Genomic DNA, 25,287 nt, shown 5'->3' on the forward strand with positions numbered 1-25,287 from the left:
TCCATCAATAGGGTTTGACATGAACTTCTTAATATAGCAAAACATGCTCTATTATGACTTTTCATGTATGTTTTTTTCAACTTCAAAGTCATTCATAAAGTTCACCCAATAAAACAATATGAAATTCAAGAAACATGTTTCCTTCGAGTTCTGTATATACTGATCTTTAAGCCGTTAAACATATAAAAGAAGCTTCTTAATACCATTTTTTTACGTTTCTATATATTAAGCTTAACCCATTGGTATACATTTTTTATGTTTGACGCCCACGATTAAAAACCTATTTAGTCATTGTACAAAAAAACATGTCATAACATTTCCAGCATGTTTTAGTCTTTTACATAAGAATCCCGGGCGATGTCTATCATTTATAAAAGTGATAAAAATGACGGCATTTCATCACTGAATAATAACCATTAATTATAAACTCCGATTTTCATTATACTTCCTTACTTTCAGCCGGGAACTTCAATGCAAGTGATGAATACATGCTTAACTTTATCCCTTAAGGTAATGTTGACTTTTTATTTAACATGAAACACAGACCTTCCTCGGATGATATGTGTGTATTGCGTAATTCTAAAGACAACCTTTTAAACATATGTTGGTAGTTTGTTTTGGAATTTTACTGTGAAGTGAATATATTAATGACCGTGGTTTTAAAGCAACGATGGGAGTTTAACATGTATAATGGTTAATTGCGGAAAAAGTATTGTTGATAACATTGCTGCTTCTACACATACTGGAGTCGATTTCGTCGTTCTATCGTAAAAGTTCAACATGATAATAGTGATAGAGGCGTTAGATTGTGTCCTTATTGACACGATTGAGGCGAGATGTCCATTTTATATGATATAAATATCCCTTCTTATTATATTGTCCATTATTTGATATTATAAGACAAACTTACTTAAATGAGCCACTTCAAAACAGAATTATTACTCTTCATTTGTTCTAGTATAAATTATTGATAGATTTTTATGAAAAACTACAGAAACAAATTCAGAAGCCAAAAGTTCAAACATAAACCCCGTTTAATGTAACAGGGTAAACGCCAAAAACATAGAACTCTGTCCCATGTCACTTTCCCTGTCCAGCAACTGAAGTTTAAGATTAAACATAGGACCGACTTATCGATCACACAATAATCCATCAGTCAATAAAATCGCAGGAATTTTAGTGCAGACTCCCGCCTTGAGATGACCAGCGAACAAAACCGTAATTCTGGCATAATCCATAAAATGAGTCGGATATTCAGGTGATAATTTGTCTTTTTATATGATGTTTATGTAATGCGATTTTATTTATAAGCAACTTTAAAAATTAAAGGGATTTATTAATTGTTATAATAGTATAACAATTATGTACACTGAAAGTTGATATGCTTTAAAGCCTTTGCATGATACCTTAACCAACTTGAAACCAATTCCGAATACAATAGGTTGTGTGCCGAAATATTTTACCATAGAACTGCCTTTTTTAGACCCAGAGTCCTCGAAGTGATGTATGTCGGAATGTCGGGGTAGAGATACAATAAGAAGTTATGATTTGCACTCAAAATAAAATTCAGTTTTAAACTTGTAAAACGAATCCTTTTTGTGAGACTAGTGTACATCAGAGGGTTGTTTTAGTGGTAGCCATTGGCGGAGAAATTCCCGTAGCATTTGTAGCAGGTATTCAAGTCGATTGAGGTAATTGCCTATCCTTATATGTCTATTCTATCCATAAGCGTACATTCGATGGTATCTTCTATGAAGGCCTGTCACTTTTTCATCATTTTACACTCTGATTTAGTCCAGTGTCTGAAAATGAAATAAAAATGTTGACTTTGTTCGACATAGTTTAATCTTAATGAAAATACACATAACGCCATATACATTGCAGATGTAGTCGAGGGAAAATAAAAAATGGGAGGAAATGGCTCGATGACTCATGAATATTATCCAATTTTCGCTGAATGTTAATCAGATTGTGTGAAACATCCTACCGTCGTCAATGTGGTCCATTCAATCTCTCTTGTAAGAAAAGATGTAACAACTTCTGAAACTTTTATGAAGATATTGAACATAAAAAAATAACCCAATAAAACGCTTTCTGTAATACTTCAAAATATGAATGAACAACTACATGTTAATAAAAAGCAATTAAAAAGAACCAAAATAACCGATTGAAGAGCAGTTTCCGGCGGTAGGCAGTTGCCGGCAATTGTCATTTTTTCCTTTTATTAATTATTTTCAAGGCAATTGTTAGTGTTATTTCGTAAAGTGTGTAATTTTCATAATTGTCATAAAATTCGCAAATTCTCACGTCGGGCATGGTCGCATGAATGCGTCATGACCAATTTGCATATTAATTCATAGCAATCGGTTTTCACCCAAAACATGTTTTGTCAGTAGGGAAAATTATTGTCAAACAAAATATCAAAAGCTTTAGTCTGGGAGCCAACTGCCATTTTTCCCCTTAACCTTGCATTGTTGTATTAAGTTTTTTTTGCTGTTGATTTTGGTAGCCAAGGGTCTCTATTTTCAGAAACTGCTTGATGACATGTTGTCACCTTTGAGCAATTTGAGAAATTCAAGATGGCGTCCAAGATGGCCGCCATTACATATAAATGACCATAACTCCCTACCTGTTCATCATAGGAAGGTGTTTTTTGTCTCTATACCTAGGTTTTAGGGGTAAAGCTATCCATTAGAACTAAGTATTATGTTAATATCGTATTACATAATAGTAATTTCCAAGATGGCTGCCAAGATTGCCGCCGTAACACTTAAACTGGATACTATTTACTCCAAATTAGTCGTGAAGGTGTCTATCCCTGAGTATTTTGGAGACACATCTATCTGTATCAGATCAAAGTTCATATACTGATGATGTCATCTACAAATCCAAGATGGCTGCCAGTTTACAAGCACTGGTATATGCTATACTATTCAATCTTGGTGGAAAATATGAAAAGGTAAACGACCACAGGTGTTATATTATAACAAATGTTCTTTAATTGTAAATCTGAATTCTCACAGACTACCAAAAGCATATTATACAATTCATAATTAAGGATGGCTACCACTTTTCCAAATAATCTACACTGTTGTACATTGTGTTGCCCATGTGCATCACAAAGACATGCAATCAGCTATGATGTCAGGTTACAGCAACCCTGATTATAGCAGGCGCAAAATATTGTGCATTTCATGTTTGCAGAGTTGCAACTACAAGCACGTGAACTGCATGGAGTAGTACTGTGGCATCCACATTTTATTAAACGTAGTACCATCTGTGGGGCTAGTTCGACTTCATCAAGTAGGGTGACTGGTTGAAGGGACTTGTTTTGGTCATCCTTTACCCAACCATATTCCGTTGAGTCCAACTCGGGTGGATTCTGCGTTCCAGTGACCGCCATACCAAAGCCTGATAGTGAGCTCTTTTAACATTCTCTTTGAATGCCTCAGTTGTTGGTGGCAAGGTACACAACTTCGGTGTTGATGACCCTTTGCCTGTTTGTGACAGCCATACCTTTAACCTTGTCTCTGACATTGTACTACAGTCTGTTTGTCCATAGCACGCTGAAATGAAGGAGGTAGCCTGTTGAATAACAGATTCCATAGAATGCCCTGGTGCACCCAACAAGTTAAGTGAGTGCCCCGATCGAAGTGTTTTGACTACAGTAGCCTTTCCAATTTTAAAATAGGAGGCGACGGTGTCACAGCCAGAAAGTGTATGTGCCGGGAGTATTCCTTCGACTATCCAGGATAAGAGGACAACATCACAAGTCCCCCATCAAAGGAAGGGCGGTGCTTGATATAGGCAAAACTGTGCAGAAGCATTGTCAGATACTGCACATACTCTTAACTTTAACGTACATTTTCTTGGTGTTATTTGTTCGTTGTTTACAAGGATAGGGCGTGTAACATAAAGGTAACATATACAAACTGGCTTAAGCATTTATAAAAATTCATAAACCTTGCTTTGTGTATGGTATAAATGGCAAAAAATGTCAAATCAATTATAACAGACTAGAACACTGTGTGTTGCTAGCCTGCTTTAAGTTACTGATTAAAAATATACGTCGGAAGAATATGTTTGAAACATTGTATAGGAATATTTATATGAAAACACGTTATTGTTATCAATCCTCAACTACCATTAATTGTATGAAGTATACAAGTCTAAGAATATCCATTTCTTTTGTATATGTGAATGTCAATATAAATGTTACGAATGAAAAGGCTTGTCCCTGTGGTTTCCGCTCTGCTATAGAAGATAAACACAGTGTGATTTGATTTGTCTATTTTTTATTATAAAATCAATAACTACAACATGACATATAATAATAGTAATAAATATTATGGATAAATATCACATCGTGCAAATATCAATAAAACAATTTACCTACCAATCAAACTTGTAAACCATAAACAAAACAAAAACAATAAATTCAATTTGATCTTCGTACATTTCGCATTGGTAACAACTGGTTTAACTACAAAATGCATTTTATATATGATGTACCAATTGGGTCCAAAGTTTTGGGTCTAATGACAAACCTTTAAAATACATATTTTTAAAGATCTCAAATTCCAATATTGCTTTTAATAGCAGTATGTGCCATGATAGCACTTAAGTAAAGTTTTCGTTTTGATTTGATAAAAATGTATATCTTTATATTAAAAAAACTTAAACATCATAATGAGAACCTGTCCCAAAAAAATATAAAAGAAATGTTAATTATGCTTTTCTTTAATTTTTGTCATGTAGGGATCTTTGACATTAACGTGCAACATGCTGAGGTGTGCTAGGCTGAATGACATTACATGCCAAATTCTGAGGATTGCCACGCTAAGGAGGTTCATGCCTATCATGTCAATATCATTTATTTCAAACATTGATGTAAAAGCATGTATATAACTTGTAATTCTATAATGCAAATTAACAACTACTGTTAAAATGTTATCACTTTCGTATAATTTGCAAAAGTAAATGTAGTATGAATAGAAGCTTTATGGTATCAATATATGAATACACTGGTCAAAAATATAAAGATCTTGAATGTATCTCAGATAAAAAGAACAAATGATGATCAGGCCTCAATTTCTCAAGAGTTCCTAAGCATAGCAAGCTTATGGAGCATATTTTATTAAGCCAAAGTTCCGACTTAAGCTGAATTTTACTAAAAAAAATTGTTTATCACAATTATCATAAAGATCTTTATTTTCATAACTTTATGAATCCTTCAATTAAAGTCCAAGCACTCTTAAGAATGTAAATTTAATAATACACTGATTATACCAAACAAAGGAGTGGACTTTTCAAGAACTTTTTATATTTTGGCAATTGGGAAGTAGAATAATTTTGGCCAATTAAATAAGGTTGGAGTTGACATACTAAAAATACATATACTAACCAGGAAAGAATACTACAAATATAACAGAAACACAAGTCATGTCTGTGAGCTCTACCGAAAATATTGCACTCAAGATACAATTAACAAAAGAAAATCTGTGATTATAGAACAGGAAAAAACTTAATATATATTGTACAAAAAAGTTAAAATTATAAAACAATAGACTGGCACATCAATGATTGGAACATGTAGAATAAAAGTAGGATTTAAGTTGAAAAAATGATGCTTGCTGTACTTTAAACCATTTTCTTCTCTATTCAAATATTGAAATTTAGGCAATAGTGTTTCTAATTTATTCTACATATAATGGTCATAAATTTTCATTCTGAAAGCTGCACTCTCACAGATATAGCATTTTTACAACTTTTTTTAATTTTTGTCTTGGAAAGAGCAAATTTTTGCATATATTTCTGCAAACCAGTGATTTAAGAATGCTGACAAAAAATCAGATCATAGATTTTCATATTTCCCTTCGAAAGTTAATGTTTTATGGCTTAAACTGTTTACTAAGTAACAATTTATGAAAAATCCATAAAACATCATTTTTTTAACTTAAATATAAAAATCTGCAATCTATTTATTGTCAGTAGTCTTACATAACTGGTTTCCATGGATTTTTGCAAAAATTGGCTCATTTCAAGATAAAAAAATAAAAAAGTTGTCAATATGTTCAATCTGTGAGAATGCAGCTTTAAAGAAAAAAAAATATGTTATCACAAAAACGACAAAAAAGATATCCACTTGAAGTTGAATATTATATGTACAGTCATGTACATGCAGTATATGGTGAAACATAACAGTACCGCTTACTTGTGGACTTTCATTTCTTACACAAATGATTATTTGAGAGTCAATTTCAATATACAATGATGTTAAAGTATTTTTAAAGAGATATATATGTAAAACAAACTTGATTAACATAATTTCTATCATTATGCATTCAACAGTGAGATAGAATAGTCCAGGATTATGGATATAACAAGTACACTACATATGCACTTATACCATAATATCAAATATTGATAGAAGATATATTCATGCCATGACGAAACAAAAGGTTTCTGCACTAGGATAACTAAAATTACATATTTGAATTCTTTTTACAATGGTTAACATGGAATAGATTTCTTCAAACTGCATGCTGTTTGTGGTAAAAATAACAATCATAACAGAGGTACAGGTAACACTGAGATAATGATAATAAAATGGCAAAAAATGGATGATAAATATGATGAAGATTATGCAGTTAATGCTGATAATAAAAATGATGGAGATTATGCTGTAAATGCTGCTGAAAAAAGGATGGAGATTATGTTTTAAATGCTGCTGATAAAAACAACTATGAGGCCGCAATTAATAGTTTGTCGTGCCTTACGCGACCCACTCGTTGACGGGTATGACAGTATCTAGGATTTTATAAAAAATATTTTTAAAAATTTGGGTCGCAGATATTTGGTCAAATAAGGCCATACAAACAATTTATTATAATAAGGCCTTAGGGGAGAGTTGAGTTTTTTTGTTATTCCGGTTAACGGGTCCAAGTGATATTAAGCAAAAAACTTGCCTTGTTAATGAGACTGCTTTTATCAGATAAGTTGTTAACAATGCTGGCATAAAAGTATGATGATTATGACAATGTTGTTGCTGCTGCTGCAGTTAATGATAAAACAATGACAGTGATGATGATTTTATCACAGTAAGATAACAACCCACTACAAGGTTGGGGAAATCATATGCTGACTAGTACATCATAGCGATTACTTCCAACTTACGGAGACCATTAAAATTTACATTTCATTTTTTTAAACAATTGGCTGATGTGTACTTCTATATGAACAGCAACATGGGGACATGGATCTTATATAGTCATAATGATGTAAGCAGCACATATGATGTCATAGTTCCCTGACAGATTGGCGGAGCACATGGTCGACATGTTTTGAAAGAGGTCTTGGGTACTTTTAAGATAGATATCTATTGTATAAAGTTTCTTTTCTGTAAAACTATTTTATCAAACCTCCAAAAAACTGGCAATTGCAAAAAAAAACAATTGTAAGACTATTTACTGCTTGATCTCATGTAAATGAGCATAAGACATGTTTTAGTTTAATAAAGATTCAGTTTAACAATATCCTTAGATAAAAAAAACAATAATTCTGTTACAAAATATTACAAATTGATTATTAACTGTAAACATATATAAATCTTTAGATTTTTCTGTCAATATGTAAAAAATGTAATTATGAATTGATTTAAAACAAAAATACAATATAATTTGATAAAGAAATTTTACATAATTTAGTTTTCTGGCATATATATGTTTCAACAATAACAATATATCATAACGGTTCCATAAATTAACACAAGAAATACAAAAGTAGTTGAAGAGGATGACAATAACAAGACCGAATTTCAAGACCCTTTCAAAAGAGGCTGTGTAGTTTCAATATCTGTAAGGGTTTAATATCAATGATTACAATCTGGTTGTAAATAGATTAATATCACAAGGTGTCATAAAGATTCCCGGACCCTTTCACAAGAGGCTGACTTGTAATTTCCACAAGTGTAGAGGTTTGACATTGAAGATGACAATCTAGTTGTTTTTAGATCAATATCACATGGTGCCTGATTCCTGGACCCTGTCATAAGGGGCTGACCTGTAATTTCCACAAGTGTAGCAGTTTGATAAAGATTACAGTCTGGTTGTTACTAGATCAATATCACATGGTGCCTGATTCCTGGACCCTGTCATGAGGGGCTGAAGTGTAATTACCACAAGTGTAGCAGTTTGATAAAGATTACAGTCTGGTTGTTACTAGATCAATATCACATGGTGCCTGATTCCTGGACCCTGTCATGAGGGGCTGAAGTGTAATTACCACAAGTGTAGCAGTTTGATAAAGATTACAGTCTGGTTGTTAATAGATCAATATCACAAGGTGTCTAACTCCAGAACCCTATCACAAGTGGTTGGCTTGTTAGTTCCACAAGTGTAGAGGTTTGATAAAGATTACAATCTGGTTGTTAAAAGATCAATATCATGAGATGCCTAGTTTCAGGGCCCTATCATAAGGGACTGACTTGCAGTTTCCACAACTGTAGGGGCTTGATTCCGAAGTTGACTGTCTGATTGTCCCTGCCGCCTATAACCAGAATGTAAGGGGATTCCTGGGGTACTGTGGGCTGTAATGTAATGTATATATTGCAGTTAACATGTTAATAAACATTCATGAACATCCAGATACATTTCCTTTCAAATAAAGGACATGCCGAATTTTCTCTTTTAATACGCTACACATTATTTTAAAGTAAAACTAATAAATCAATGGATAACTGAGAATTAATAATATACATATTTAGTTTTAACATGAGCATATTTTAAAAGACAATAAATTTGAAGATAATGTATAACAATAAATGTTAAAAATATTTACAACTGTATGGTTATTGCATAGTCTTAATAATCAGACCCTATTTTAGAAGTTCTCACTAATCCTATAGGTTTGAATTATGAAAATTGTAAAAAAAACTATCTCGGCATACAATTTTTTGAACTAGGCTAATGGAAGGAATATATTTGAATCATTTTCATCCTAAAAGAAACTAAACAGCTAAAATTAAAGACAAATTTCCAAAAATGTTAGTTCAACTGCCTTAAATGGTAAAACACTTACCTTTATCACTCTGTTGTTGGCTTGTTGCTGTTTCTTCTGGTACAACCTTGGACCACCTTGTTCAGTCCCATCTGAACTCATGAAAGTTGTCTCCCTTGAATCAACTGAATAATGACTTCCAGTTACTTCCCTTTGTTTAGTATCAGGATACACAGTTACTCCCCTTTGATCACTCCGTCTGGCTTTAACTATATTGTCATACAAAGTATTTTTGTCATTTCTACGCTCAACATTTTGACCACTTTCCCCTATAACATGACTCAAACCAGCTAAAATCTGCACCTCTTCCGTTTCTTTGCTATACGTCACTTTTTCTGATCTTTGCTTGTCTAGGAAACAAGTATGCACTTCTCCTGTTGATTTGCTACGAGTTCTTGACAAGCAATTTTCCAACTCTATTATCTCCATGGTTTCGCATTCATTCGGGAGCAGCACAGATTCTGAAGAAATACTCAAGTTAAATTTTTTACCATTTGAGCTCGGGTAATTAATTTCTATGTCATACGGAAAACAATCAACATGCTCAAGGTCCTCTATAACAAGCTCTGGATCTAGCCTAAACTTTTTAGAACTATAGTTTTTGTCTACATCATTGACTAGTTTGTTTTCTAATACTTCTAACCTATGCAATACATGGCCACTATAAGACCTCTCTATAATACCTGAGCGTTTCTGAGATCTTTCTAACTCCGTAGTGTAACTTAATGACCGCTCAAACACTGAACGGCCTTTAGAGATTGAGTCAACTTGACCTCCGTCTTGGTATAAATGCTGAACACTGCTTTCACGGATCAACTCCTCAGTGCTGTCTGACACGCCAGGATTGTCTATACCACAGTTGACAGAATTTCTGTCAAGAATATCTAATGCATTGTAATTTATATCCATCTTTTTTGGACACAAAGGAGATTTATCAGCCACATTTTCTGAAGGAGATGGCGTAACCTTCAAACTGTCTTCACTTCCTGAGCTGTCAATAGTTAAAACCTGAGGTCTCTCAACTTTTCTTTCAGAAGCTTGATTTTGATAATTGATTCTTCTGGATGATTCAGATTTCTCAAAATTCAAGCCTCGAACATACCCCGATGTTGAAGCTATGGATGACCTTTCGCCAGGACTAGATCTAGGTCTCTCTAGCTTCATTTTGGCAATTTTCTTCTGTAAGTAGGGCATGGAACTGGCCTTAATGGCATTATTTTCAGCTGAAGGGGTCACAAAAAGGGCTGAGTGGTACATTCTGGCTGGAGTCGAATCATTCATCATGATCTGGGTCCAGCGCTCTGATCCTGAAGTTGTTCAGATATTTAATGTTAGAAGCCAAGAAAACATTAATATACTATACATATATTGTAAACCCTGCATCAAACAAATGGCAATTAGAAATTAGGTCACCTCACATTGGAAAAATCATGAAATATGAACTCTTTCAAAAACAGTAAATTGAGCATTGATATATATCATTAATAATAAAAATCATGGTCACATTTTGTATCATTGCAATTTACTATTCCACTACTCACTGAAGCAAAATGTGGCATCAAACATTAAATATGCTACAATCAATCACAAATTCAAAACATCAAACACTTTCTAATTAAACACCTTTTTGTCAACAAAATAACATTTCTGGACTTACTGAAGCAGAAGTACCAGAGTGAGTTGACGGGTTCCCTGTTGTTCTCCCCGCCAAACACAAACATACGCTGACTGATCTACAATATGGAGAACATTATTTTTATGTTGGCAACTTTAGTGCTGCATACAGATGATATTGCTAATCTATTTAATGTTTTTTTATGTCAATAAGGGGCAGAAATGGACAATTACTGAAGCTGGAGTTATAGGACTTTCTATGGATGTGCCAGGTACTGTAACTAATACTGGTAACATATGTACCAAGTTTCATGTGAATATCTTTGACATTTTTTTTATATTTTTTTGCAAAACAACTTTTTACAAATGTGCTTCCATTGTTGACAATACAAGACTATGACAATACGTCTATGTTTTTCTTTTAAAAACAGATGAGCAAATAAAATGTGCAGCTAAACTTTACTCATCATTTTTTGCATTCTTTAAGCAAATAATTGGTTTGTCTGTGTCAAATAAATGCCACTCAATACAATCACTGTACACAATCTCAGGTAATTAAAGTAGCCAAGAATATTTAGCAAATACCTATAACATTCAGACAGTTTAACCATTTTACCAAATAATATCACAAGCTCACCACAACAGCTGAGTGTCCTGACAGGGCTGGTGGTCCATATTTAGTCTTGATTCTCAGCCACCGCCGCACACCTGTACAACATACATTAAATAGTAAATATCATTTTTCCCACAGCATATACAGAAACTTAAAGTGCTGTTTGCAATCACATAACTTGACATGTCTCCATTTTTTCTTATCCATGTGCACATTGGCATCACGGAGTCTTGATGGTAGAAAAAACAAGAGCTTTCACAGGAACATTACAAATGCTCCCAAAATTGGTAGCCTTGAATATATTTTCATTAATAAGTCACTGCAAGATGGAGAGGATGTCAACATGTCCCTGGGCCTAAGAGTTCTTCAGTTATTGAATGGAAATGGATGTTCAGCTTAAGGTCACACGACCATAACATTTCACCCACTGACCTCAATATCAATAGGGTTCATCTGCTGGTTATTTGCAATATGTCTACAAAGTATGAGGTGTCTGGGTCTAAGCATTCTTCAGTTATTGATCAGAAACAGATTTTTAGGTCACCAAGAGCTTGACTTTTGACCCACTGACCTCAAAATCAATAGGGCTCATCTGCTAGTCATTACCAACCTGCTCACAGCTAAATCGGTTTGGTGCTGTGGACTTCACTATTCTTCCACTGGCCAATCTTTAACTCACATAATGAATAATCATTAAACATCTTACCCAAACTGTAAGACCAGAGTTCTGCCTTGGGAACAAGGTCACAGCTGCCCCCATAGATGACCATGTGTTTGTTGAACATGACCGCAGAGTGACCATGACGACCGCCCGGCTGGTCCCTTGATGACTGCTTTGGTTTCACCTGTTCCCACTCTTCATCATCTAAACATACAGTTGACAAGAATAATTTCCATACCATCAGGGAACATAATCATTAATATATCACAAAACAATCCATCTCAAGTACAGTCCCTTTTTGAGAGAACTATTACATGCCTTGGAGAATGGAGATACTTGCAGACAACTGCATAAAACTAGTTACGTTTTTGGTTAGGCCAAAGTTATCCAAAATGTTTTTTATTATTGGTCAATATCTATTCAATAACTTCTACTAACCAATCAAATTGTTTTAATGTGTCAACTATGTAATTTTGAATATTTTTTTATTGATTTATATCGCAATACATATCAGTGATGATATCACCATATATCCTGTTGAAAAATCATGATAGATTGTGAAACATTTTGGCCATTAATATCCATCCCTGCAGATGACTCTTATGGAGTGAAGAAATTTTTCCCATTGGAAGGGAAGGGAGTTTTGTGAAATTTAAAAGTTAGTCATTATAAAAACATCCCAAAATAAATTTAAATCTACAAGTTATACATGTACATTAATATTTTTAATCAAAACTTTTAAAACAGGGCTGTGTTTCTTATTTTCTCAACAACAAAAGTATTTGATTTTCCTCATTTTTGTGTCAAAATTTAATGTAGTCCTGTTTATAATGGGGAAAAACAACAACAATGGAACAATAGATCAATTTGAAATGATTTTGTAATGTACTTAAATATGTGATAATTCAATGTTCTATTTTGCCAATGATATTCCAAAAGGCCCCGGTCCCTACCACTGAGTGACAGCCCTGTTAAAGCACTTTAGTGACACCATCTAATCTTGGACATAAGTAGTGGTTTCTTTCTCTCCAGGATTTCAAATAAGGCATCCTTCCTCTCAGAAATAATCAACTCAAATCTGTTTTAACCATAATTGATTCTATCATGGACCTATAAACCAAAGGTCCCTGACTCTACAGAGTGTGAGAATAGCTGACTAATCAATCTCACATTCATTGAATCAATACATAAGCAAAAGGAGACTTCATTACCTATATTATATTTCCAGAGCTCTGCACTGGATCCCTTCATGTCTATATACCCTCCGTACACATACATGGCTCCATCATGCACAACAGCCGTGTGATAGCGTCGGATACAGGGGCGGTCAGATCCGCAATCCAGGTTGCTCTTACGAATATAGCCGAGGTCTGTGAAATATAAGAAATAATTATATATGTATGACACAAATGCGCCAAATGTTCAGAACAATGTTAAATTAACATTGTGATTTACAAGCTCCTTGTTAACTTTTAAATGTTAAATATTTGATGATGTGCTCATCTATTTAAATAAAGCAAGTATATGTTCACTTGAAACTGTACTCTCAAATCTTCTTAGAAATGCTGCTGATCACAAGTGTATTAATTAACTTTTAAGAGCAGTAAAGATTGAACGATGATGTAAACAATGTTGTTAAGTTTATCATAATTCTGAACAATGGGCTCAATGTTGAGGTCCATAAAGAAAAAAATATGCACTATGTAATGCAGTGACATGCTAAGTTAGAGTGTATGCAAGTTACTGGTCCATATTCAATAAACAACTAAGTTTGATCTTAATCCAAGGAGTGAAATCTTAGTGGGTTTTTTTGCCAATTAATCTAATAGTCCAATAAAATCAGCGCCATATTGAATGTGGCCCAGAGCTTCCTGACGTACATGCGTTAATGATTAAGAGTTTCCTGACATACCTAGTTTAATAATCCATAGCTTCCTGACATACCTGGGTTAATGATCCAGAGCTTCCTGACACACCAGGGTTAATGATCCAGAGCTTCCTGACATACCTGGGTTAATGATCCAGAGTTTCCTGACATACCTGGGTTGATGATCCAGAGCTTCCTGACATACCTGGTATAATGATTCAGAGCTTCCAGACATACCTTGGTTAATGATTCAGAGCTTCCTGACATACCTGGATTAATGATCCAGATCTTCCTGACATACCAGAGTTAATGAACCTGATTTTCCTGACATACCTGAGTTAATGAACCAGATCTTTCTGACATACTTGAGTTAATGATACAGATCTTCCTGACATACCAGAGTTAAGGAACCAGATCTTCCTGACATACCTGCGTTAATGAACAAGATCTTCCTGACATACCTGACTTAATGTACAAGATCTTCCTGACATAGCTGAGTTAATGAACCAGATCTTCCTGACATACCTGGGTTAATGAACCAAATCTTCCTGACATACCTGAGTTAATTAACAAGATCTTCCTGACATACCTATCTTAATGAACCAGATCTTCCTGACATACTTGAGTAAATAAACCAGAGCATCCTGAAATACCTGGGTTAATGAACCAGATCTTCCTGTCATACCTGAGTTAATTAACAAGATCTTCCTGACATACCTGACTTAATGAACCAGATCTTCATAACATACCTGAGTTAATGATCTAGAGCTTCCTGACATACCTGAGTTAATGATCCAGAGCTTCCTGACATACCTGAGTTAATGAACTAGAGCTTCCTGACATACCTGGGTTAATGAACCAGAGCTTCCTGATATACCTGGGTTAAGGATAAAGATCATCCTGATATACCTTGGTTAATGAACCAGAGCTTCCTGACATACCTGAGTTAATGAACTAGAGCTTCCTGACATACCTGGGTTAATGAACTAGAGCTTCCTGACATACCTGGGTTAATGAACTAGAGCTTCCTGACATACCTGCGTTAATGAACTAGAGCTTCCTGACATACCTGGGTTAATGAACCAGAGCTTCCTGATATACCTGGGTTAAGGATATAGATCTTCCTGATATACCTGGGTTAATGAACCAGAGCATCTTGACATAGATGGGTTGATGAACAAGATCTTCCTGACATGCCTGGGTTAATAATACAGATCTTCCTGAGATACCTGTGCAAATGATTCAAAGTTTCCTGACATACCTGGGCAAATGAACTAGAGCTTCCTGACATACCTGGGTTAATGAACCAGAGCATCTTGACATACCTGGGTTGATGAACAAGATCTTCCTGACATGCCTGGGTTAATAATACAGATCTTCCTGAGATACCTGTGCAAATGATTCAAAGTTTCCTGAGATACCTGGGCAAATGAACTAGAGCTTCCTGACATACCTGGGTTAATGAACCAGAGCTTCCTGATATACCTGGGTTAAGGATATAGATCTTCCTGATATACCTGGGTTAATGAACCAGAGCATCTTGACATACCTGGGTTGATGAACAAGATCTTCCTGACATGCCTGGGTTAATAATACAGATCTTCCTGAGATACCTGTGCAAATGATTCAAAGTTTCCTGACATACCTGGGTAAATGAACCAGAGCATCTTGACATACCTGGGTTGATGAACAAGATCTTCCTGACATGCCTGGGTTAATAATACAGATCTTCCTGAGATACCTGGGCAAATGATTCAAAGTTTCCTGACATACCTGGGTTAATGATCCAGAGAGAAGACTCAGTGAGGGAATCCCCAAACTCCCCGCCAAATATCAACATCAGCTTCTGTAAGAAAATTACAGTATGTCATCCCATGGTTAAACACAGCTGTCCAAGAATCTTAAATCGGGCCAAGACTCCTAGACTATTGAGCTTGCCATCTGTCAGCTTCATTCAATGGGAGAGTCTCATTAAATGCGTTTTTCGATACATTTATACATGTATGTAAGCACCCTTGTCAGTTTCAGGAATTCAATGTTGAAACTGAAAACTTGATAAGAAGTGTAGATTTAAATGTAAAAAAGCATTTAAACGTTTCTCTTCTCCCTTCTCTTCGACATGGAATTTAACCAAAACATAATAAACACCTTGATTTGACTTGGACTGCTTTGGCTGCATTAATAAAACAGCTTAGTGAAAAATTCCTACTTAGTGGAAAATAACTTTTTTTCTATGTTAAATCATAAGAAATCTAACATTTGACTTTTCAGTAAAATAAGAATGCCGCTGAGCAACAACCTACAATCCTTAAACTTAAACAATGTTGTTCTTGTTTTTCAGTCATAAAGCAGCATGTAAATTAACAATGATTAAAACCAGAGTTATGGGCTTTGCAGTTCAAGTGTGAGTGTTGTCTCTGCAAGTCATGTCTGCTACTATTAGTTACGTTTGAATATCCAGTTTAATAATAATGGACAAGGTTGAAGTGTTTGCACAACAACACCAACAAGGGAAACAACACAAAAGCTTTGATTATACCTGGCCATTTTCAAACTATTTTCATTGGTAAAGATGGGGCAAGTTCAAGCCCAAAATGACAAATCATTTTAAGAAAAAGAATACAGGTTACTTACTGGGTATCTAAAAAAAATATGAAAAGCAACATTTTAAACAAAAACTGTTAAGTTGACAAAAATTATCACAGACAAGCCAGTCGAACATCAGTTTCATAAGATATAAACTATCGCATGTTGCCATGGTTACCTTGCAGGATACTAGGGTATGGCCTTCTAGGTGGTGTGGCAAATCTCCACGGAAACACACTGACTCCCATTGTTTGTTACCTACAGAAAGAAAAAAGAGATGATTACAAACAATTTCAATAGGTAAAGAGTTGACGTCTAGGTACTGTGGCACATCTTCATGGAAACACACCTACCACTACCTGTTACCATGGAAACAAGATGCCCTCTAGGTGGTGTGGTATATATATATATATATCTCCACAGAAGCACACCACCACCCAGTGCATAATTAGTACGTTTTAAAACCACACAGAGGTGTTAAGTCATAATAAAACAAATGTACATTTGTAGATTAGGCCACAATTGTTAATTTGTTTGTTTGTCCGCACACAAAAGTCACACAGAAATATCTGTGACAAGACTTTTAAGCCTCTCTGGTGGTTGTAATTATTTTTCTTTCTTTTTCATTACAGGGGGTTAGAAAGTAAAAAATAAAAATACCAACCTGACAACCCGATTATTTATGGAGTTGCCATTCTGGGTTATATTAATTGTAGGTACTGTGATTTACTTCTTAATACTAAATTAATTGAACCCCAACCGATTATGCTGACAGTGTATTATGCATCAAGTTAACATCAAATCAATGTGTTGCAGGTAGAGAGACTTATATACCAATTGTTACCTTTGGTTCAAAATTACAATATTTGTGCTAGCTATTGATTTTTTCAGATGCAAAAAAAAATATTTGTCTAAACAAATGACTCTCAGCTGTACAATCCAGGAATTGACTCAAGGGGCATTCCATGGTAACATATTGAACTCAGTTTCTAGGGAAAATAACAATTGTTTATTATCTTAAAAGTGGTGACACTGTCATTATGATAAATGTATTATTTTTATCTTCATGTATTTAACAATTTGTTTACCTTGTCCTACCCATTTACAGGAACATAAAAGACAAACTTCTGAAAGACTTCCCAGGAGATTTTGCACATAAAACCTGGACATTTTTATGGTCAACTGAGGGATGTTTTAATAACATCATTAATCGCTCCAGCTTTATAGTGTGAAATGATCACGTGAAAAATTCTGAGCTGTTTATAAATGGGGAAACTAATAAGCTGAGTCATATATTTTTAAATCATTTTATTTAAACTGGCTTCTCTTTAAAAGAACAGTACTCAGTATTCAGTGTATTGAGTATTATGTTGTAAAATGTAGTCCTCTTGGCTCTTCAGTCACACACCAAAAATATTTCCGCTGGGATTTTTCCCATAGCTGGGGAATATGGCAAGAAATAAGTCTGCAAGAAAACTTCATTCCCACCCCATTAGATATGTCATACCAGTGTGATTTTTTTTTATAATAGGATGAAACTGCAAATAATATTTTCTGGGATATTGTGATAACCCCTAAAATTGACTGTGGGGAAGAAGAAATGGTCAATTTACCGAAAACTAACCAATTCAGAGACTCCTAACATCATGAATTAGTTGCTCCTGGCTACAAGCATGCCATGTCTATTGCAGTAATTTGTAGAAATATATAAACACTTTTATCTCAGCAGGAATAACAGAATAATTAATCACAATCAGGGCACTTTTCAATAACTATTTTGTTTGGTATTTCAAGCAGCTGACCGACACACAAAAATCCAAAAAACCAAATATAATTTCCCCTGAGGTCATATTTTTATTACAAAATGAAGGCGGGTAAGGAAGTAAGAATATCTGTCTAATTTCCATGCAACACCTAAAAATGTTGGAAACAAAACATGACACAAACTTTTAATTAAACCTGGTCTAATTCACACCACAGGTGGACTGAATAATACCTTAGATCAATGGTACATGATTGGATAACACCATCATTCAGAATCAAAACATTTCTGTGACAAAACTGTTAATGGAATATCTAGCTTTTCTAGCAATGTGTAGCACAAATGTGGAACTGCCATTGTGACAATCCTGCCTCGCTCACCGCAAGCGGGCTCAACAATTAGGAGAAAAATATGACATGTTTGTTCTGTACATTGTAATATGTGAAATCCACTCACCTAAATTGAATCTCCAGAAGTCTTTAAGAGCGATGTTCCCATCCTTGCCAGCGAACGCGTACACATAATTCTCGTGCAGGCAGCAGGCATGTTTGCATCGACTCTGTGGAAAGCTTGACCTTGCTGTGACCTTGACCTGCGAGCACTTGCAAGTCACATGACTCTCGATGGGCGTGGTTGTCATGACAACAGCATTACCAGGGTCACATAGTTGATACCTTACCATTTACTCTCTCTGACTGAAACATACATTTCCATAGAATTATAGCATTTGAAATCTAAAAGCCAATAAAAACTTTCTTACTTTGTGGTATAATTGAATATTGGAGAGTTAAGTTTTAAAGGAAAAAAATACCCTTGAATAAATGATAGATGCACAAAAAATGTTTTGGGTTTTAATGCATTATTACTCATTTGACTGTTACGATCAAAACATCCCCAAAAGTATATGATTTGTGTATAGTTAAACAAATATTAGCCTTTATAAATTAGGTTTTCAATTCATAGCTACTAGGCCATACATTCACCAGTTAAAAAAGCACCAATTAAATTATTGATTATATCTGTACTCAAATCATTTGCTTTTTTGTTTTGATCAATATAGCCAACTGAAGTAAGCATAATAATGCAATAAAATTAAAAACATATTCTTTGGCATCCATCAAGTTTAACCTATATTGAAAATCTTTAAAAAAAAATTGCATCCATCAAGTGTCAAGTATACTGTTCCCCTTTAGATGGTCATACTTTCAGAATATCCGAATACTCTAAGTGCTTCATCATACATAAACAATTTTATTTTATAGATCTATTATTTTATATATTTTATACATAATACATCTTTATTGCAACATGATGAATAGTGTCTTCTTCAGAATGTTCGGTATTGACCCAAGACAAACTGCTAAGTACTGTTCAATAATCTGGCAGAATGGCTTAAACAGATGCATGATATAGCATTTAATATAAGGTTTAGTAATATCACACACAAAAAAATCCATTAAATTCAAAGTGTCATAAGTATAATGAATAAAAATTAACACTCAACTGTATTAAAGTAAAACAATAAAAATCATACCAAACATTTGGTTTATCCTTTCATTTTTAAAAGAAAACATTTATCAGATCATTTATATATACAATTTCACTAAGTTAAAATTTCAACCACAAATGTCAAACAATTTTGAGTTAAACTTCCCTTTATAAAATCCAGTACAGTATCACTTAACATTTTATCGCTGTAACATACCATGAACCGTGGTTGTATGCTATCAAATTATAAGGACAATTATCACGGTTGATAACTCGAGTAATGTCACCTTTCCCCTTCAACATTCCATTCTACTTAAGATAGCACTTATTCAGCCTACCAACACTATTACCACCACTGATGATCGACACTATTACCACCACTGATGATCAACACTATTACAACCACTGATGATCAACACTATTACCACCACTGATGATCAACACTATTGCCACCACTGATGATCGACACAATTACCACCACTGATGATCAACACTATTACAACCACTGATGATCGACACTATTACCACCACTGATGATCAACACTATTACCACCACTGATGATCGACACTATTACAACCACTGATGATCAACACTATTACAACCACTGATGATCAACACTATTACCACCACTGATGATCAACACTATTACCACCACTGATGATCAACACTATTACCACCACTGATGATCAACACTATTACAACCACTGATGATCGACACTATTACCACCACTGATGATCAACACTATTACCACCACTGATGATCAACACTATTACAACCACTGATGGTCAACACTATTACCACCACTGATGATCAACACTATTACCACCACTGATGATCGACACTATTACCACCACTGATGATCAACACTATTACAACCACTGATGATCAACACTATTACCACCACTGATGATCAACACTATTACCACCACTGACGATCAACACTATTACCACCACTGATGATCGACACTATTACCACCACTGATGATCAACACTATTACCACCACTGATGATCGACACTATTACCACCACTGATGATCAACACTATTACCACCACTGATGATCGACACTATTACCACCACTGATGATCAACACTATTACAACCACTGATGATCAACACTATTACCACCACTGACGATCAACACTATTACCACCACTGATGATCGACACTATTACCACCACTGATGATCGACACTATTACCACCACTGATGATCAACACTATTACCACCACTGATGATCGACACTATTACCACCACTGATGATCAACACTATTACCACCACTGACGATCAACACTATTACCACCACTGATGATCAACACTATTACCACCACTGATGATCAACACTATTACCACCACTGATGAGCGACACTATTACCACCACTGATGATCAACACTATTGCCACCACTGATGATCTGATGATCGACACTATTACCACCACTGATGATCTGATGATCGACACTATTACCACCACTGATGATCTGATGATCGACACTATTACCACCACTGATGATCAACACTATTACAACCATTGATAATAAAGTCTTTACCGTGTCACAATATATGACAACTGTTTAAAACTGGGTTTGAAGTGTTAGATTTTTTTAGCAACAAAAACATGATCCTTCCAAAAAGTGAAATGGATTTTGCACTAAAACCTGACACAAAGTTATAACCATTGATAAATAAAAAATAAAAAAATTGTCTGGTTAGCGCACTTGCTTCTCACCAAGGTGACCCGTGTTCGATTCCTGGCCTGAGTGCATGTGGGTTTGGTTAGTGGTCACCAAGCTGGACAACTGGGTTTTCTCCGGGCACTCCAGTTTCCCTCACAACACAAGACTTCACTCTCTGGCAACATTGTGCCAACAACTTAGTGACTAAAATAGTAAAAGTTATCATAACTTCCATCATAATCGTTGTAAAATATATAATGTTTAAACTAAATTAAAAACACCAGCAACCAACTGTATAAAATCCTAGGATAAGTTGTCCACAGGTTATCTTTGGGCTAAGTTTGCACATTTAAAAGCTTTGATTGGTTAATATTAATTTTTGGATAAATATTGGCCTATGAATAAATATTATGGCCAAGTTTAACCAAAGCAAAGACTTCACAAGTTTTATACCAATTGCCTGCTGGTATATATTATAACCGACAAATATAACATTTTCCTTAGCATTATTACATTTTGTGAAGGATATCAGAAGTCAATATATGTTCAATATCATGGTGAATGCAATATGGAAATGAATCTTATTTGAACAGCAAGTGGATTCAGATACAACAAACAAATATTGACTGTGCCTATCTTGAACCCAGTAGGTTAAGTTTAAGCTTTGCAATTTAAAGGTAATGCAAACAAATTAAAAACACTGTTTTACATGTACTAACAGTATGGCGTTTTGTTCATGTATGGTAATCATCCATGAACAAAGCAAAACATTTATTTCGTTATATTATTGGCAACATTTGAACATGATATAAATCCTCACTGAATTACTTCTTTGCAAAATCAATGACTGCTTGTTAACCTGCCAAATCTTATAAAATATCGAAGGTGACAAGTTGTGTTCTAATTATTGACTAATTATCAATTGTTCCCAATTATAAAATACCACAGATTAATTACTGGGTATACATTTTGTTATTTGTTATTTTATAGAATGCCAATTCCAAATTTACTGAGGCAATTTAAATTGCTCAGGCAATTTGCACATCAAATAATTACAAAAAAATTGATAAAGATTAAAGAGAATTTACATAGCACATCCGTTTATATATGTCACAGCCAATTCATGTATTTTATCTCTTTAAATGCCACAAAAATATTAATATTCTAAAGATAACACAGTCTGAAATCGAAGTTTTACATTTTTGATAATTATCAATCTAAATCCCAGAATGATTTTCATCAAAACTAGCCTCAATTAAGGTAAATCGTGACATGCAAAAACTACTGATGACAATAGACTATTTATGCTCGTAAGAAATGTTGCTAAAAGTACAGGTAGGCGCTGGCTGATTATCATGTGACAGCCACTGATTATTTCCTGATTATTTCTGAATATAGTTCCAGGGAAAATCAATATCCGCTCCGCTAATGAAAGAATCCAATTTCAGTCATTATAAATTAACCTGAAAAACCTTGCTGCTTACAAAAAGATGGTTTTCAATTATTAATATTATTATAGAAAAATCTGTTTTATTATTATAAATGTGTATATCAATACATTTTATTTTGCATAATTTAACATAAATAGAAACATTTTTAGTTTAGTAACTGATGATCATTTGATTCTATATAATAACATAATTTGTGTCTTGGTCATACCACTAACTACACCATTTGTACATGTATAGCCAAAGGCAAGATGTCCATTTCCCAATATATATAATTAAATCTTGATAATTTAGAAAATCAATGCATGGATCACAGGCTGAAATTTAGATTGAATATCACCATAGATTTTAGAATTAATTGAAATGTGAATATATATGTCAAAAACTATTTATTGCAGAAAATTGACTTCTGTTGAAGACTCCTTAATGTGACACATATCATAACATAACTATTATTTTTGCTGATTCAGAGGATGGGTTTGGTTTTAAAAAAGCTATTAATAAAATAATATTAATATAAACATATCTTCATTTATTAGGCTTTTATAAAAAAGAATTTTCTATTTTACTTGGCATGGTACAAATTATAAATGTTGTTATTAGTTAATCGTTATTTCTTTTAGCTCAATGATGACAGAAGCTGATTACTTGTAGTCATCATTTGAGTCTGTTTCTTGAAAAAAAAATCAGTACTTATGTACATATGAAAGACCAGGAGAAAGTAACCCTGGTGGGAATTAAACCCACAACCTCTTGGTTGACAGGCAGACAGTGAACTTCTACACCACTCTCAACTTGGTGGGAATCATACCCACATCTTCTTGGTTGACAGACAGACAGTGAACTTTTACACCACTCTCATCCTGGTGGGAATCATACCCACATCTTCTTGGTTGACAGACAGACAGTGAACTTCTACACCACTCTCACCCTGGTGGGAATCATACCCACATCCTCTTTGTTGACAGACAGACAGTGAACTTCTACACCATTATCACCCTAATGGAAATTATACCCCCATCCCACATTAAGTCTTGGGTGATGGGCAGACAGTAAACTACCGCACCCCCTCACTCTGGTGAGGATAGAACCCACAACCTCTTGGGTGACGGGCAGACAGTATACTTCTACACCACTCTCACCCTGGTGGGGATCAAACCCTCAACCCTTTGGGTGACAGGCTGACAGTATACTTCTACAACACTCTAATCCTGGTGGGGATAAAACCCACAACCCTTTGGATGACAGGCAGAAAGTGTACAACTTCACCACTCTTATCCTGGTTGATATCGACCCCACAACCTTTTGGTCCACAATCAGACACTATACCACTACAGTTGACTACACCACTCTCATCCTCAGGTGGATCCAACCCACAACCCCATGGGTGAAAGGAGGACACCTATTCCACTAGACCACATATAACACGGGGATCAAACCAACAATCTTGTCCGAGACAGGCAGACACTATATCATTTCACCAATCTCACCCTTGTGGGGATCAAACCTATAACCTCTTGGGTAACAGGTAGACATTATACCACTACACCACCCTCCTCCTTGTGGGGATCGAGCCCAAATCTAATTAAAATAACAGACCCCAAAACCAAGTCGCTAAACATCAGGCTTTATTCCAAGACTAAGAATTTATTTACATAAGAATATTAAAATACTTCTGTTTGTAGTAAAAAGTATTCAAACACTGAAAATTACATAATAAAGTTGACTTGCTAATCAGAAAAAAATACTTTTACAAGATTTTGGTAACCATCAAAGTTAACTTTACCTCTAAAACTATTATTGCAAGAGTAGTCGTACCTACACAAAGTTGTTCCGCTTATTCGAGAAACTCATCCCATAATATTATTATAGAAAAAGCATTACTGAATAATCAGTAATATATTTGGCAATTGAATTTAGAACACACCAGAGTAAAAGTGTTCACTAAATTGTTGAAAATATGACAAGTTTATGAGGGTATGACTTATCCTTTACCCAAAACTTTCCTGAACCTGTTTAAAGCTAAAGGGGTGTGTCTGGAAAATAATTAATATGTACTTGTTCGTCATTTTGGTGAAATAATGTGTAATTACTGTGAACAGTTGGGTAGAAGGCTAAATGAAGGACTCAGTAAAATCATGGTCGACGACGAAGAACACTGACATTTCTCATTTTCTATTTAAATTATTAGTGACCTGTCAACCAGGTCAACTGTCATTGTCATCAAATTTCAATAATCAGAATCTGCAAAGATTTACCTTGATTTACCTTGAACACTTTCATTGACATGCAACAGAAATATTTAAAATACCATAAATTGATTTACTTACTATACTCGTTTGCTTTTTAAGCCTGCAATGGAATAATAATTACAAAATTGAATATTATGATTTCGAAATCCTATTTTGTTTGTTGTTGAGACCAACTTTTCGCATCTCCACTAGGAGAGTATTCCTAAAGGTTACACACCACTGTTATAAGGTCAAGAACCACCCCATATATTCTATAGTCCAATTT

At 34.6% G+C, this 25,287-nt stretch overlaps 1 protein-coding gene across 6 annotated transcripts; it reads right to left on the reverse strand.

Moving 5' to 3' along the window:
* Window positions 1-4,284: 4,284 nt before the first annotated feature.
* On the reverse strand, window positions 4,285-25,219 carry LOC128227128 (ras guanine nucleotide exchange factor F-like). 6 transcript variants are annotated; one of them, XM_052941716.1, is made up of 11 exons: window positions 21,376-21,539; window positions 18,617-18,855; window positions 16,577-16,656; window positions 15,586-15,658; window positions 13,157-13,315; window positions 11,991-12,149; window positions 11,309-11,379; window positions 10,715-10,790; window positions 9,741-10,364; window positions 9,079-9,518; window positions 4,285-8,587 (listed from the first exon to the last, which is right to left on the reverse strand). In XM_052941716.1, exons 2-11 carry the CDS (start codon window positions 18,840-18,842, stop codon window positions 8,471-8,473), a joined length of 2,025 nt encoding a protein of 674 aa, XP_052797676.1. In that variant the 5' UTR covers window positions 18,843-18,855; window positions 21,376-21,539; the 3' UTR covers window positions 4,285-8,470. The 6 variants fall into 6 exon arrangements, with proteins under 6 accessions (XP_052797676.1, XP_052794577.1, XP_052796993.1 ...); XM_052938617.1 differs by lacking the exon at window positions 21,376-21,539 and adding an exon at window positions 25,101-25,219 and having other exon boundaries at window positions 9,079-10,364; XM_052941033.1 differs by lacking the exon at window positions 21,376-21,539 and adding an exon at window positions 25,029-25,071 and having other exon boundaries at window positions 9,079-10,364.
* Between the last annotated feature and the right edge of the window lie 68 nt (window positions 25,220-25,287).

This window comes from Mya arenaria, chromosome 1 (assembly GCF_026914265.1).
Source record: "Mya arenaria isolate MELC-2E11 chromosome 1, ASM2691426v1".
NCBI lineage: Eukaryota > Metazoa > Mollusca > Bivalvia > Myida > Myidae > Mya > Mya arenaria.

Bases quoted from the DNA above. Each gene is read 5' to 3' on its own strand.
- LOC128227128 (XM_052938617.1), bottom strand. From the start codon at position 18,842: ATGGTAAGGTATCAACTATGTGACCCTGGTAATGCTGTTGTCATGACA. The intron at 11,380-11,990 runs GTAAGATGTTTA...TATGTTGTACAG, and splicing joins ACTCTGGTCTTACAGTTTGG to GTGTGCGGCGGTGGCTGAGA. The intron at 10,791-11,308 runs GTGAGCTTGTGA...TCCATATTGTAG, and splicing joins CAGGACACTCAGCTGTTGTG to ATCAGTCAGCGTATGTTTGT.